The 16,851-nt window shown below is 49.7% G+C and overlaps 1 protein-coding gene across 1 annotated transcript in view; it reads right to left on the reverse strand.

Moving 5' to 3' along the window:
- The window catches only part of LOC121292384 (nesprin-2-like), a 277,262-nt gene that overhangs the window by 170,368 nt on the left and 90,043 nt on the right, over positions 1-16,851 (reverse strand). The window contains exons 19-23 of the mRNA XM_041214234.1: positions 15,952-16,134; positions 10,684-10,824; positions 8,685-8,884; positions 6,110-6,254; positions 1,874-2,092 (exon numbers count right to left, since the gene is read on the reverse strand). Coding sequence (XP_041070168.1) covers positions 1,874-2,092; positions 6,110-6,254; positions 8,685-8,884; positions 10,684-10,824; positions 15,952-16,134 — 888 coding nt within the window. The remainder of the gene's footprint in view (positions 1-1,873; positions 2,093-6,109; positions 6,255-8,684; positions 8,885-10,683; positions 10,825-15,951; positions 16,135-16,851) is intronic.

The raw sequence follows: 16,851 nt of genomic DNA on the forward strand, positions 1-16,851 counted from the left end.
CTCTTTCTCTCTCCATAGATCCTGCCAGATCTGCTGAGTTTTTCCAACAATTTCTGTTTTTATTTCAGTCACATTTGTACCAGGTCACTGTCCTGAGTTGGTCTAGTTTGTACCAGGTCACTGTCCTGTGTTGGTCTAGTTTGTACCAGGTCACTGTCCTGTGTTGGTCTAGTTTGTACCAGGTCACTGTCCTGTGTTGGTCTAGCTTGTACCAGGTCACTGTCCTGTGTTGGTCTAGTTTGTACCAGGTCACTGTCCTGTGTTGGTCTAGTTTGTACCAGGTCACTGGCCTGTGTTGGTCTAGTTTGTACCGGGTCACTGGCCTGTGTAGGTCTAGTTTGTACCAGGTCACTGGCTTGTGTTGGTCTAGTTTGTACCAGGTCACTGTCCTGTGTTGGTCTAGTTTGTACCGGGTCACTGGCCTGTGTTGGTCTAGTTTGTACCATGTCACTGGCCTGTGTTGGTCTAGTTTGTACCATGTCACTGGCCTGTGTTGGTCTAGTTTGTACCGGGTCACTGGCCTGTGTTGGTCTAGTTTGTACCAGGTCACTGGCTTGTGTTGGTCTAGTTTGTACCAGGTCACTGTCCTGTGTTGGTCTAGTTTGTACCGGGTCACTGGCCTGTGTTGGTCTAGTTTGTACCATGTCACTGGCCTGTGTTGGTCTAGTTTGTACCATGTCACTGGCCTGTGTTGGTCTAGTTTGTACCGGGTCACTGGCCTGTGTTGGTCTAGTTTGTACCATGTCACTGGCTTGTGTTGGTCTAGTTTGTACCATGTCACTGGCCTGTGTTGGTCTAGTTTGTACCGGGTCACTGGCCTGTGTTGGTCTAGTTTGTACCATGTCACCGGCTTGTGTTGGTCTAGTTTGTACCATGTCACTGGCCTGTGTTGGTCTAGTTTGTACCGGGTCACTGGCCTGTGTTGGTCTAGTTTGTACCATGTCACTGGCCTGCGTTGGTCTAGTTTGTACCAGGTCACTGGCTTGTGTTGGTCTAGTTTGTACCGGGTCACTGGCTTGTGTTGGTCTAGTTTGTACCAGGTCACTGGCTTGTGTTGGTCTAATTTGTATCGGGTCACTGTCCTGTGTTGGTCTAGTTTGTACCAGGTCACTGGCCTGTGTTGGTCTAGTTTGTACCAGGTCACTGTCCTGCGTTGGTCTAGTTTGTATCAGGTCACTGGCCTGCGTTGGTCTAGTTTGTACTGGGTCACTGGCCTGTGTTGGTCTAGTTTGTACCGGGTCACTGGCCTGTGTTGGTCTAGTTTGTACTATGTCACTGACCTGTGTTGGTCTAGTTTGTACCAGGTCACTGGCCTGCGTTGGTCTAGTTTGTACCATGTCACTGGCCTGTGTTGGTCTAGTTTGTACCAGGTCACTGTCCTGTGTTGGTCTAGTTTGTACCGGGTCACTGGCCTGTGTTGGTGTGATTGACGATTTGTTCCCAATGATAAAAACAAAAAAACTGCGGATGCTGGAAATCCAAAACAAAAACCTTGAGTGCCCTACCATCCATTCTTAATTAGCACATTCGTTTAGATAATATCACCAACTTTAACTTTAACACCTATGTGTTCTATTGTACTATTGTCGTTGACATCTTTTGATGATCTGCTTCTATCACTGCTTGTTTGTCCCTACAACCACACCACCCCCCCCACCTCTCTCTCTCTCTATCTCTCCGCCCTCCACACACACACCTTAAACCAGCTCATATTTCAACTCTTTCTTGGACTCGAACTCAAGTTCTGTCGAAGGGTCATGAGGACTCGAAACGTCAACTCTTTTCTTCTCCGCCGCTGCTGCCAGACCTGCTGAGTTTTTCCAGGTAATTCTGTTTTTGATTTGTTCCCAATGGTTATTGGTGAGGTTTGTACCTGCTCACTGATGGTTTTCCATTCCTGTCTCAGGCCTGTGCAGTGGAATTCCTGCTCTCTCGCAGAGCCTTGGAGGCAGAGCCAGTGATCCCAGAGTCCGGACACAGCCTGGCTGACAGGTCCCTCACTGCCTGCTTCCCCCATCCTTTCCAAATCCTTGGCTCTCTCCCTCAGATCCAACATCTTCATCTCGAGCGAACTGATTTCTCTTCCCAGCGCCTTTGGTCAATGAAGAAAACAGCAACTTTCAACATTAGGAAACAATTGTTTTGAACTTACTGAATAGCTTACCCCTCTCCCAGGCGTGAATGTCTCTCACCACTAAGAAGCTGTTGCATAAATATTCTCGTATTCCCTTACATATCGAGGTTAAGGGTGATCTAACTGATTAAAGAATTTGAAAGGGTAGCTAGAACGAAACTATTTCCTCTGGTGTGGGAATCCAGCACAATTTCCACAGTTTAGCACGTTTTACAATCCACATGAATGCCTTAGATAAGGGGATGGAGTATAATATTCATCAGCAAACTTGGATAGAAAGTTAGGTTGGAAATTAAGTGTTGAGGAGGAGCAAAGAGGCTTCAGAGGGATATAGGCGGGTAGGGTGAGTGGGTAGGAAGTTGCAGATGGAATACATTGTGGTAGAGTGTGAAGTTATCCAGTTTACTGGGAGAAATGAAAAGGCAGAATCGTTTTAAATAATGTGAGACTAGGAAATGTTTACACTCAGAGGGGCCATGGGTGTCCTTGTACCTGAGTCACTGAAAGTTAACATGCAGATACCCTGTACATCAAACAACAGGAAGGCTCTGAAGAAGAGTCATACGGACTCGAAACGTTAACTCTGTTTCTCTCTCCACAGATGCTGCCAGACCTGCTGAGTTTTTCCAGCATGTTCTGCTTTTACTTAAGGCAGATAGTATGTTCATCTTTATTACAAAGAGATTGGAGTATAAGAGTAAAGATGTCTTACAACAATTATACAGGTCACATCTGATGGACAGTGTACGGCTGCTGTCTCCATACCTGAACTAGAGGGAATGTAAAAAAGGTTCACTAGACTGGCCCCTGGAATGAGGGGGTTGCCCTATGATGAGAGATTGAGTAGATCAGACTTATATTCCCTGGAGTTTGGAGGCATCATTGAGGCATATAAAATTTTTAAGGGGCTTGACAGAGTAGCTGCTGTGTAAATGTTTTCCCCTGACTAGGTAATCTGGGACACGGGGGCATAATCTTACTCCAAGATATTGTGTCAGAGGGCAGTGAAGAGCTGACCAAGTTGCTAAGGGTCTGGAGTCACATATGGGACAGACCCAGGCAAGGACAGCAGATCCCCTGTCCTAAAGAGGGTTTATGGGTAGGGGAGGGGAGGCTGTGGCCTAGTGGTGGTTTCACTGGAGGGTGGTGGAGGCGGGTTGCTTCACATCCTTTAAAAAGTACCTGGACGAGCACTTGGCACGTCATAACATTCAAGGCTATGGGCCAAGTGCTGGTAAATGGGATTAGGGAGGTAGGTCAGGTGTTTCTCACGTGTCGGTGCAGACTCGATGGGCCGAAGGGCCTCTTCTGCACTGTGATTCTGTGACACTGTGATATTGATGTTAGTAATAGTAGCTGAATCTTGCAGCATAGGAGGGCGTGGGGCCCATCTGGCTTATACCGGCTCATTTGAGGACTGAGATGAGGAGAAATGTCTTCACTCAGAGAGTTGTGAATCTTTGGAGTTCTGTACCCCAGAGGACTGTGGGTGCTCAGTCACTGAGAATATTCAAGGCAGATGTCGATAGATTTTTCAGGCGGTCATGGAATTAAGAGATATGGGGATAATATGGGAAAGTGAAGTTGATGCGGAATGTCAGCCACGATCATATCGAGCAGACTCAAGGGGCCAAATAGCCTACTCCTGTTCCTAGTGCTTATCTTCTTCCAAGGGAGTATAACCTTAAAACTGGAGCCTGGCTGTTCAGGGCTGATGTCAGGAAGCACTTCTTCACACAAAGGGAAGTGGAAATCTGGAACTCTCTTCCCCCAAAAAGACGTTGTGGCTGGGGGTGGGGGGGTCAAATGAAAATTCCAAAACTGAGATTGATTTTTTTTTCTTGATAATGGTAATGAGAGCTACAAAACCAAAGAAATGGAGTTAAGTTACTGACCAGCTGTGATCTAACTGAATAGCGGAAGAGATTCAAAGGGCTGAATGGCCTCTTCCTGTTCTTATATTCCTAGCTCCTGCAGCACTTTTACCGTACACTGTCTCTGAGGGCATCCTGTCCCCATCTTTCCACTAATGTCATCTGTTTGTGGGGTGGGGGGTTACTCAACAGCTGCTACTGGTCAGTTCTCCTGATTCCTCCGCTGGGGGTCAGGTGGTCATCGCTGCTTTCTCTTTGAGAGAGTGGGTAGAGTCTATGATTGGGTAGAATGTACAACTACCTGGGCTGTGCGAGGAGATTAAATTGGTGAGTCTTTCTGTCCCTTCCCTATATTCCTGTAGTTAGAATGAAACTGCCTTACAAACCCATGTGTTTGATTTAATCTACCTCACAGGTTCAGACACATACAGAGACTGAGACACAGATTCAGACACAGACGTAGATACAAACCTGTAGACGCAGTCCCAGCTAGAGGCAGACCCAAACACAAAGTCAGACATTGACCCAAGCATACAAAGATGCAAACACATGCAGACTTGGAGACAGATGCAGACACAGACATAGACAGTCACAGACAGATGCAGACAGAGATAGAGACACAGACTGATGCAGACACAGATGCAGACATAGACTGAAGACTTGTGCTCCAGAACTTGTTCCAGTCCAGCTACAGGCATCTACCCAGCTATGTGGAAAATTGTCCAGGTATGCCCGGTACACAAAAAGCAGGACAAATCCAACCCGGCCAATTACCGCCCCATCAGTCTACTCTCCATCATCAGTAAAGTAATGGAAGGGGTCATCAACAGGGCTATCAAGTGGCACTTGCTTAGCAATAACCTGCTCACTGACGCCCAGTTTGGGTTCCGCCAGGTCACTCAGCTCCTGACCTCATTACAGCCTTGGTTCAAACATGGACAAAAGAGCTGAGCTCCAGAGGCGAGATGAGAGTGATTGCCCTTGACATCAAGGCAGCATTTTACTGAGTGTGGCATCAAGGACCCTGAGCAAAACTGGACTCAATGGGTTAAAAGCAAAATACTGCGGATGCTGGAAATCTGAAACAAAAACAAAAATTGTTTTTGGAGTCAATGGGTGTCAGGGAGAAAACTCTCTACTGGTTGGAGTCATACCTAGCACAAAGGAAGATGGTTGTCGGAAGACCTGGACAATATCCAGGCTTGGGCTGACAAGTGGCAAGTAACAATTGCGCCACACAAGTGTCAGGCAATGACCATCTCCAACAAGAGAGAATCCAACCATCGCCCCTTGATGTTCAGTGGCATTACCATCTATCAACATTCCCACTACCTATATCCTGGAGGTTACCATTAACCAGAAACTGAACTGGACCAGCCATATAAACACTGTGGCTACAAGAGCAGGTCAGAGGCTGGGAATCCTGCAGCAAGTAACTCACCTCCTGACTCCCCAAAGCCTGTCCACCATCTACATGGCACAAGTCAGGAGTGTGATGGGATACACCCCACTTGCCTGGATGAGCGCAGCTCCCACAACACTCAAGAAGCTCAACACTAACCAGGACAAAGCAGCCCGCTTGATTGGCACCCCATCCACAAACATTCACTCCATCCACCACCAATGCACAGTAGCAGCAGTGTGTGTACCATCTACAAGATGCACTGCAGCAACTCACCAAGGGTCCTTTGACAGCACCTTCCAAACCCACGACCACTACCATCTAGAAGGACAAGGGTAGCAGACACATGGGAACACCACCACCTGGAAGTTCCCCTCCAAACCACTCACCATCCTGACTTGGAAATATATCACCGTTCCTTCACTGTCGCTGGGTCAGAATCCTGGAACTCCCTCCCTACCAGCACTGTGGGTGTACCTACACCACATGGACTGCAGTGGTTCAAGAAGGCAGCTCACACCACCTTCTCAAGGGGTAATTAGGGATGGGCAATAAATGCCCACATCCCGTGACTGAATTAAAAAAAAGACGGATGCAGACACAGATGTAGAGACAGATTGAGGCACAGACAGGTGCAGACCCACACACATCCTGAAGCTCTGGCTGGTGTGTGACACAGATTAATGTAATTTTTTTTACCGCCTGTCTTTCCACTTGCTCAATTGCCGCTTTATAGGACATCGGGATCTGTGCTGCGGAGTCTTTGAGGGCTGTTTCCAGGGTGTCGAGGGAGCCTGAGAGTTGCCTGCAGCTTGTCACATATTCTCTCAGTTTCTCCGGGTACCTGGCCCAAGCAGCAGAAATAATTAACTTAGTTTTTTTTTTAAATTTACAGATGACACATTAGAAGGGAAGCATTGGATTTAACTGAGAATCTCCATTCAGACTGCCATTTGCCCTTCAAACAAAAACAACATGCATTTATATAGCACCTTCCACTTAGTAAAACATCCCAAGGAGCCCCACAGAAGCAAACTCGGGGCATTGCTGGACCAAGAGCCAATATGGGTCAGTGAGCACCGGAGTGATGGGGGAACAGGACTCGGTCTGGGTCAGAACAAGGGCAACAGAATTTTCTGGTGCAAAAGCAAAAAACAAAGAGAAGACAAATGGCAGATGAAAGTTAACACAGAGAAGTGTAAAGTGTGATACATTCCAGTAGGAGGCAATATAAACTCAAGGCTATATAACTTTAAAGGTGTACTGGAGGAGATGGACCTGGGTTTATACAAACGTTTGGAGATGGTGGGACAAATTGAGACGGGCGTTAAAAAAAAATATGGAATCCTTGATTTTGTAAACAAGGGAATAAAGAACAAAAGGTAGGAAATGATGATCCTTCTTCTCCAGGTAGCTGCCTGGATTATTTGAGGGTTGCTGGGCCACAGCTGATGTGATGACTTTCCTCTCGGGCAGGGCAAGGACACAGGGTCCAGGTCTACCTCAGCCCGGCTCCATTGGTGTTACCATGAGCCAAATGCTAACCTCTCACTAACTGAGCTTAACCGGACCCCCTGCGGTGATGTGAAGCTGTACGGGACACGGGTCAGACCCCAGCCGAGCTCTATGTTCAGTTCTGGGGACTGCACTTTAGGAAGGATGTGGAGGGGGTGTGGAGGAGATTTACCAGAAGGGGAATCACCAGGGACAAGGGACTTCAGTGAATGAGGAGAGACTGGGGAAGCTGGGAATGTTCTCCTCGGAGCAGGGAAGGTCAAGAGAAGTAAAAACAGAACATGTTGGAAATATACATCGGCCTGAAATAGTGATCCTCCAATGATGCTGCGCTCCCTCGATACTGACGCTTGGACAGTGCGGCACTGTCTCATACTGACCCTCTGACACTGCAGCACTCCCTCAGTACTGACACTCTGACAGTGCGGCACTGTCTCAGTACTGACCCTCTGACAGTGCGGCACTCCCTCACTACTGACCCTCCAACAGTGCGGCACTCCCTCGGTACTGACCCTCTGACAGTGCAGCACTCCCTCAGTACTGACCCTCCAACAGTGCGGCACTGTCTCAGTACTGACCCTCTGACAGTGCAGCACTCCTTCAGTACTGACCCTCCAGCAGCGCAGCACTCCCTCAGTACTGACCCTCCGACAGTGCAGCACTCCCTCAGTACTGACCCTCCAACAGTGCAGCACTACCTCAGTACTGACCCTCTGACAGTGCAGCACTCCCTCAGTACTGACCCTCCGACAGTGCAGCACTCCCTCAGTACTGACCCTCTGACAGTGCAGCACTCCCTCAGTACTGACCCTCCGACAGTGCAGCACTCCCTCAGTACTGACCCTCCGACAGTGCAGCACTCCCTCAGTACTGACCCTCTGATAGTGCAGCACTCCCTCAGTACTGACCCTCCGACAGTGCAGCACTCCCTCAGTACTGACCCTCTGACAGTGCAGCACTCCCTCAGTACTGACCCTCTGACAGTGCAGCACTCCCTCAGTACTGACCCTCCGACAGGGCAGCACTCCCTCAGTACTGACCCTCCGACAGGGCAGCACTCCCTCAGTACTGACCCTCTGACAGTGCAGCACTCCCTCAGTACTGACCCTCTGACAGTGCAGCACTCCCTCAGTACTGACCCTCTGACAGTGCAGCACTCCCTCAGTACTGACCCTCTGACAGTGCAGCACTCCCTCAGTACTGACCCTCCGACAGGGCAGCACTCCCTCAGTACTGACCCTCCGACAGTGCAGCACTCCCTCAGTACTGACCCTCTGACAGTGCAGCACTCCCTCAGTACTGACCCTCTGACAGTGCAGCACTCCCTCAGTACTGACCCTCCGACAGTGCAGCACTCCCTCAGTACTGACCCTCTGATAGTGCAGCACTCCCTCAGTACTGACCCTCTGACAGTGCCGCACTCCCTCAGTACTGACCCTCCGACAGTGCAGCACTCCCTCAGTACTGACCCTCTGACAGTGCAGCACTCCCTCAGTACTGACCCTCTGACAGTGCAGCACTCCCTCAGTACTGACCCTCTGACAGTGCAGCACTCCCTCAGTGCTACACAAGGAACATCAGGAATGGAGCTTGACTCTACCATTATTGAATTCACTGAGCCGTGGCTGACACACTAAGAGCATTAGAAGCTCGGATACTTCTACAAGTGGCTGTCAGTGATTCCCTGACTGTGTTGATTATTAAGTTATACCAGGTTAATGCCTGGACAGATTAGTTCCAGCATTTTGATGCTACTCACTTTTCCACATCCTCCTGCTCCATCTCGAAAGAATCCGGTAGGTTTTTGGCAGCAGACTGTCTGCTCTGATCCCCTTCTGTCTGGACCAGCTGGGACTCTCTGTGTCTTTTCGCCACTGTCCCCTCCTTGATTGTTTCATCTTTTCTGCGCTGTGGGTCTGTGTCCTGCTCCTGGATCTGCTCGGGTACCACACAGGGAGCCTGGAGACAGGCAAAGGGATAGGGAAGCAGGAATGAGAACACTTGCACTCAGTGCACATCAGAATCCACACCATGATTCTCAAATACTTACCCCCACTGTGAACCCCACACCCCCAGCCCCCCCTCACCCTAAATCCCAAATCCCCATTCCCACCTTAAACCAAAGTCACACTCCCACCCTGAACACCATTCCCACCTTCAACCCCACTCACACCCCCACCCTGAACACCATTCCCACCTTCAACCCCACTCACACCCCCACCCTGAACACCATTCCCACCTTCAACCCCACTCACACCCCCACCCTGAACACCATTCCCACCTTCAACCCCACTCACACCCCCACCCTGAACACCATTCCCACCTTCAACCCCACTCACACCCCCACCCTGAACACCATTCCCACCTTCAACCTCACTCACACCCCCACCCTGAACACCATTCCCACCTTCAACCCCACTCACACCCCCACCCTGAACATCATTCCCACCTTCAACCCCACACACCCCCACCCTGAACACCATTCCCACCTTCAACCCCACACACCCCCACCCTGAACACCATTCCCACCTTCAACCCCACTCCTATCCTGAACCCACAGATGCCACCCACTTGCTGCCTGGGGTCACTGTGGTACTGCCCGTGTTTATGAGCTGCATTCTGTCTCCAGACAAAGATTTCCCAAGTAAAACTAATCACTTCATTATAGATGAGATCAAAGATGTAAACAAAGCAGAAAGGTTCAATAATAAATCTCCAGGGAGAGATGGTATTTATCCCAGAGCGCTGAGAGAGACTCAGCAGATTTGTGAAGCTCTAACATTTTGAAGAAGCCAGTGTACACTGGAGACCTGCCGGGATATTGGAAATAGGACGACAGTCACCACATTCAGAAAGGCGAATAAAACAGACACAGCAAAATACAGGCCCATTAATCTCCCAGGCAGTGTAAAATAAACAAATGGGGTGATGAGCAAAATTAAATATGAGGATTATTCACATAACTGTAGCCTGGCTAACAGAGAAGAGAAAATCCCTGAGCAAACTCCTCAATCTCTGAGAAAATTACAACCCCCAGGACAGGGGTGGGGACACATCTTCCAGTGTCGTAAACCTCGACTTCCATAAGGCTTTAGATAAAGTTCCACACGGGATGCTTTGATTAAACAGGGTTCAGGAAGTTCAGGTAAACACTGGGAATGGTGGGAAACTGGCTGAAGGATGGGAAACAATGGTGTCTCACTACAGGACCACTGTCAAGCCTCTGGACTCCTCCAATTCTGGCCATGCGCATTCCCAGTTTTAATCGCTGCTTTTGGCTGTGTGGGTCTTTAGTCCTGGAATTCCCTTGCTAAATCTCTCTATCTTTCTCCCTCCTGTTTTGAGACCTAGAAAACCTACTTCCTTGATCAAGTCTGACTGAATAGCTCCTTATTCAAAAAGCAGAGTACTGTGGGTGTTGGAAATCTGAAATAAAAACAGAAAACTCAGGGCCACGGACCTGTCTGACCTGCTGAGTATTTTCAGCACTTTGGGTTTTTATATCTAATATCTCCTTATGTGGCTTGGTGTAAACGATTTTTTTAATGCTGCTGTGCAGTCCCTTTGGATGTTTCACCAAGCTTGAAGGTGTTATATAAATGCAAGTGATTGTTGATTTTGGAAGTGCTGCGTGTGGAATCTTGGTGCTATGTTGATGGGCTGAATGGCCTCCTTCTGTACTGTATGATTTGATGCTCCTATGATTCTAAGCTCTCCTGTGCTCTGCTTATTAATATATTGAAGAGTGTAATCATTACCTGAGACAATTCCTCCGCTGTGGGTGTGATCTCATCATCACTGGGGTCTTCTGTGCTCTGCACCAGCTCCTCGTGTTCACCCAGACTACGTGGGGAACCCTGCTGACCTCTGACCCTGGGTCCTGAGGCAGGCGGTCCACCCTGTGAAAGTGAAGCAGACGGCAGTGTGGCACCCTGATATTGTAGCCAGCCCTGATGGAGCAGCTGAGCTGCCAGAGACGACACACCCACCTCACTCCCTTCCCCATCAACCTGCCAGAGACGACACCCCCACCTCACTCCCTTCCCCATCAACCTGCCAGAGACGACACCCCCACCTCACTCCCTTCCCCATCAACCTGCCAGAGACGACACCCCCACCTCACTCCCTGCCCCACCAACCTACATGGAAGTAAAGTTGGCCTTCACTACAGGCCACTAGCTATATTATTTGTAAGTGCAGTTCTGTGCTAGCCTTCAGTAATGGGTTTTACACATCCCCCTGCGCTCGCTGAATTACATTGGCTCCCAGTCCAGCAACACCTCAATTTTAAAATCCTCATCCCTGTTTTCAAATCCCTCCGTGGACTCGCCCCCCCTCTCCCTCTCTCTGTAATCTCCCCCTGACCCATAGCCCTCCGAAATCTGTGCCACCCTCTAATTCTGGCCTCTTCCACATTAGCGATTTCAGCTGCCTGGGCCCTAAGCTCTGGAATTCCCTCCCTTACCCTCTCCACCTCTCTACCTCCCTCTGCTCCTTCAAGACGCTCCCTAAAACTGACCACTTTGTCCATGTTTTTGGTCATCTGACTTAATATCTCCTTAATGTGGTTCACTATCAATATTTGTAAAATGATCTTTCCTGTGAAATGCCTTTGGGTGTTTTAATATAAACAGTAAATGGTACTCTGTAAATATCCTATCTAACTACAGGCTGGTTGTACAGATACTGAGCCACACGGACTGCAATGGTTCCCAGCTCCGGTCCCCGGTTTTACTGTGATGAGATCTAGCGGAGTTACAATCAGGACATTCCAACTGACTTGGGAGAATGAGCTGGGCTTCCAGCTTCTGATCACCAACTAGTGACTCGTGCTGCAAGAGCTGGTGACCATGTGACTGTGCCAAACCCCTCCCCCACCCCTCAATAGGTGATATTGGGAGTGCCCATCGAACCAAACCTCAGCTAGAATCACCATGATACAAAGGCTGTGGGACATTGAGACATTGAGACGACAGCTGGCATTCCTTGAATATAGATTAAGGGGTGACCTAATTAATGTGTTTAAGGTGATTAAAGGTGATAGGGTAGATACAGATCAGACAAGATCTAATTGAATGGCAGAGTGGGCACAAAGGGCTGAATAGCCTCCTCCTGTACATTCTTAGTATTCTATACTAGAAAACTAGTTGTTGAAGGATAGAACTGGAGCCAATCTTTACACACTTTTAGAAGTATTTATTTACAGCAATACACATTACAAGCATACACCTCCTAACCCAACTCCCAAAGTTTTAGTCTGTGTCTATTTCTAGATCTTTTATTGAGTTCAAATTTCACCATTTGCTGTGGTGGGATTTGAACCCAGGTTGCCGGAGAATCACCTTAGGTCCCTGGAGTACAAGTCCAGTGATATGACACTGCATCACCACCCCTGTGTCTATTTCTAGGGGCACAAAAAATCCCCAGTTAATGCCCATCACCTGAATACAATTAAACACAATTAATACACACTGAACATCCTCAGGGGAGGGAGAAATCTGAAGGTGAGAAAAAGATGGTTTTATAAGGAGGAAATACTTTCAAAAACAAATGATTTGCATCCCAAGATTGTATGTTCCTGGGCTCCTCCATCAAACATTAAATCATTAGATCTGTTGAAATCATGTCTCTCAAGATTGAATTTTACCTTTTACAAAATGGAAGGATTTGGCAATATCTGGGCATTTGGATTAACCTGGGATTTTGCTAAAAAGGTTATAAATTCACCTGGGAACTGTCAATAAGCAGGCCTCATCCAAGAAATCACCTGACCTTTATGGTACTTGAGGAAGATCTAATTGTTTGTTTTGAACAACAATCACTTTAACTGATGGGGAAAAAACTGAAAAGGCAAAGATTGGGAACTCGCTGGGATTCACATGGGAGAGAGGGAAGAAACTGAAGTTGTGAACCTGCTGGTTTTGAAGGCAGTCTTGTTGGGAACAAGCTGAGGAAGGAAAGCTAACCTAACTGGCTCTCTCTCACTACCCTGCCTGCAATTGTGTGTGGCTTTCAATGTATAGCCAGAGAACCTCATCTGAGTGTAACTGGTCTGAATTTGGACCTGCAAAGCCGAGACCAGTTGGTGAGAACTCCCAGGAGTCCACCAGGATCAGCAGCCCATCTTCACACGAGGGAACTCCAGGTCGACAGCACCGAGATCCTGCAAACTTTATGCTTTATTTTATAACACCCACCCGCTAAGGCCCAACTCTGCAGAGAGACTCTATCTGTTTGTCCTTTGTCTGTGCGCATGCGTCTGTCTGTGCGCGTGCATCTGTCTGTGCGCATGCGTCTGTCTGTGCGCGTGCGCACGCGTCTGTCTGTGCATGTGCGTGTGCGTCTGTCTGTGTGCGTGCATGGTGTGTGTGTGTCTGTCTGTGTGTGTGTCTGTCTGTGTGTGACTGTCTGTGTGTGTCTGTCTGTGTGTGTGTCTGTCTGTGCGCATGCGTGTGCATCTGTCTGTGCGCGTGCATGGTGTCTGTCTGTGTGTGTGTCTGTGTGTGTGTGTGTGTGTGTGTGTCTGTGCGCGTGCGTCTGTCTGTGCGCATGCGTCTGTGCGCGTGCATGGTGTGTGTGTGTCTGTCTGTCTGAGTGTGTGTGTGAGTGTGTGTGTGTGTGTGAGTGTGTGTGTGTGTGTCTGTGTGTTGTGTGTGTGTGTGTGTGTGTGTGTGTCTGTCTGTCTGTCTGTCTGTGTGTGTGTGTGTGTGTGTGTGTGTGTGTCTGTCTGTGTGTCTGTGTGTTGTGTGTGTTTGTGTGTGTGTGTGTGTGCTGGGGAAATTCAGAAGAGATGGATATTTGCAATTTGTTAGAAAGAAGTTTCATTTTATGATAAACAATCGTTCTGAGTTTATTGAAAGAAGCTGGTTGGAGACTTTTTTATTCTGGGCTGCAGTCAGGAAATAGACAATTGGCTATTTTGGTGAGAAAATTAATCTTTTAAATGAATGTTCCGGCCTGTGGAGTAGTGGAGCTGGATGATACGCGCACTCCTCCCATCCCAGTTGTGACACTGCCCAGGGGACAATTTCAAAGGAGAGCAGGAGAGTTCCTGACCAATATTCCTCTCTCAATCAGTATCTCTAAAATAGTTGGTCTCCTTGCTTATTAATGACAGTCACTAAACATTGGGCGGAATCGTCCCAGGTTTGCACAAAGTGCAGTGCTGGGTGGGACGAAAGTTGTTTTACCCGGCGGCGGCTGTAATGCTGGGTTTTCCTGCCAAATCATCCCATTCCCGCCTCATTAATTATGCAGCCACAGGAAGCACACCATCTCACTGGTGGGCTGCCTCTGAATCTCCCACCACGCCATTCCCTCACCGCCTCCTCACGCAGGGCACCATACCTAAACTGCAGCCGCACACACACTTCTCAATGCTCGCAGCCCAGGACTGCTCCAGTGAAGACATGGCCCCAAATGCCAAGAAGAGTGCAGCCCCCAGATTCAATGACACATCTTTGGGACACCTTCTGGGTGCCGGGGTGGCCTCGGTAATGTCCTCTACCCTCACTCTGGCCACAGGAGGCCCATCAGTCTCACCACTCCAGCTTGGGAGGTGGTGGCAGAGGTGGTCAGTGCCAATGCTGCACACAAGGGGTCGGTCATCCAGTGCAGAAAGAGGATGAATGATCTCATCTGTGCAGCCAGGGTAAGGCAACCATCCCATCACTCTGAACTCACACTCACAAGGCCATTATACATTCAGTGGCATCTCACTCACTGCCAGCCCAAGGGATATCACCACTCTCTCTCTCTCTCTCTCTCTCTCTCACACAAATACCCTCACGTGTTCACCTGGCCTCACCTTCTCTGGAGCCTGCCCCCTCACCCTCACCATCTTGAGGCCGCTTGCACAGATCAACACGTGTCCCCACAACACACCCTGGGATACCCTCCTTCCCCAGTACAGCCCTGGCCCTGCAGCTTCTTCCCTTGCCTGAGGCCGCTTCTTCCCCTTCCCTAAGCAAGCCCTAGCCCTGCAGCCATTGAAAACCACCCCTGCCTTACGGCTGGTCTGGTAGGTAGAGACCTGCCCGTGAGCCTCCCTAACAGTGACCTGGTGCTGCTAGCGGATCCTGGCGCTGATGACTGTGAGCATTGCCGGCAGCAAGGAAGGCATCAAACCTCAAAGTCCCGAGTGAAGTGCAGCTCACCAGGTGCACCTCGCTTACATACAGTTGTGAAACACATCTGTTGCTATCAGGCTGATGTGCTCGGATGACCCAGCGTAGGTGAGGGTGGGGGTGGGGGTGGGGGTGAAGGTGGGGGTGGGGGTGGGGGTGGGGGTGGGGGTGAAGGTGGGGGTGAAGGTGGGGGTGGGGTTGAGGGTGGGGGTGGGGGTGGGGGTGAAGGTGAGGGTGGGGGTGGGGGTGGGGGTGAAGGTGGGGGTGGGAGTGGGGGTGGGGTTGAGGGTGGGGGTGGGGGTGAGGTTGAAGGTGGGGGTGGGGGTGGGGTTGAGGGTGGGGGTGGGGGTGAGGGTGGGGGTGGGGGTTGGGTTGAAGGTGGGGGTGGGGTTGAGGGTGGGGGTGGGGGTGGGGGTGAGGGTGGGGGTGGGGGTGGGGGTGGGGGTGGGGGTGGGGTTAAGGGTGGGGCTGAGGGGATGATTCCGGTGAGCAGGGCTTTACAGTGAGATGCTAAAGTATTGAAATGAGGTTCCCGACGTGTGGTAGTGGGAATCACAGCCCCACCATTGACGGGTGGAGCAGACGATCGCAAACTGGTTTCACAATGGCGTGAGAGTGATGTCTGGCCTGCCCACCAAGACACCCCAAACCAACAGGTCTGGAAGACTGCAGCCACTGTTTCTACATCACAGAGGCTGCTTCAGGAGCACTTCATTGGCCGTTAAGCATTTGGGCTTTTCTGAGGCACTAGAGAAATGAAACCTTTCTTTCTTTTACACCTTAAAGTGCCTGACTAAATGTGACAGCCTTTGGAAAGTGATGAGGTGCTATCTAAATGCAAGCTTGATTGGATTTATACTTTTGTTAAGACTGTGCGTGTGGAACTGAATAGCCAATTACCTGTGGGTCACGAAGGGATCGGAGGTTTTGTTTCCTGCTGTGATTTGTGACTGAAGCTTCCATTGGCTCAATCTTGACCCGTGACTGAGCCAGACCACCACTCGGCTCCTCGACCCTGGTGCTCAGTTGGTCTTTGATGTGCTTCACCTGCTCCATCTTCTTCCTCACTGTCGATTCCACCACCTTTTTGAGGAAAGATTATGAAAGGTGAAAGGTTCCACATTTCCCCACCCCCCACACCCCCCACTCGGACCAGTGAGGTTGTGTGCTGGCATTTACACCCCCGCTCGGACCAGTGAGGTCACGTCCTGGCATTTACACCCCCGCTCGGACCAGTGAGGTCCTGTCCTGGCATTTACACCCCCGCTCGGACCAGTGAGGTCATGGGTCCTGTACTGGCATTTACACCCCCCTGTAGGATGGCATCAGGGGACCTGTGATCGTGCAGCCTCACTGCCTCTTGGGGTAGGGAGCAGAAAAGAGATCACCCTGGGCCAGTAAGTTGCCATGTTTTCAATATTCCTGGTGGGAGGTACAAAGACCTCAGTGTCCTGGCTCAGTGATGGGGAAGCACCACCAAAACAATGTGGCCACTCATGACACAGATGGCCAATTATTCTTATTAGCTCAACTGGCATGAGAAGGTGGTGGGGGGACCCCTTGAACTTCTAATAAACATGGTGATTGGCCATGTCAGAGGGCGCGGAGGGTCGAGCATGTGATGTGGGACTGGAGTCACCTGTCGATCAGGTTGGGTAAGAACAGCAGGTTTCCTTCCTTAAAAGGCATCGCTGTTGGGATCCGGGAAACGCTCTGCCTGGAAATAGTGGTGGAAACCAATTCAATAAAAACATGTTAATGGGCATGTTTGGGGAATGGGAGGAGTCTGTCAGCAGTGGG

Source organism: Carcharodon carcharias, chromosome 20, assembly GCF_017639515.1.
Source record: "Carcharodon carcharias isolate sCarCar2 chromosome 20, sCarCar2.pri, whole genome shotgun sequence".
In the NCBI taxonomy this organism is placed as follows: Eukaryota; Metazoa; Chordata; class Chondrichthyes; order Lamniformes; family Lamnidae; genus Carcharodon; species Carcharodon carcharias.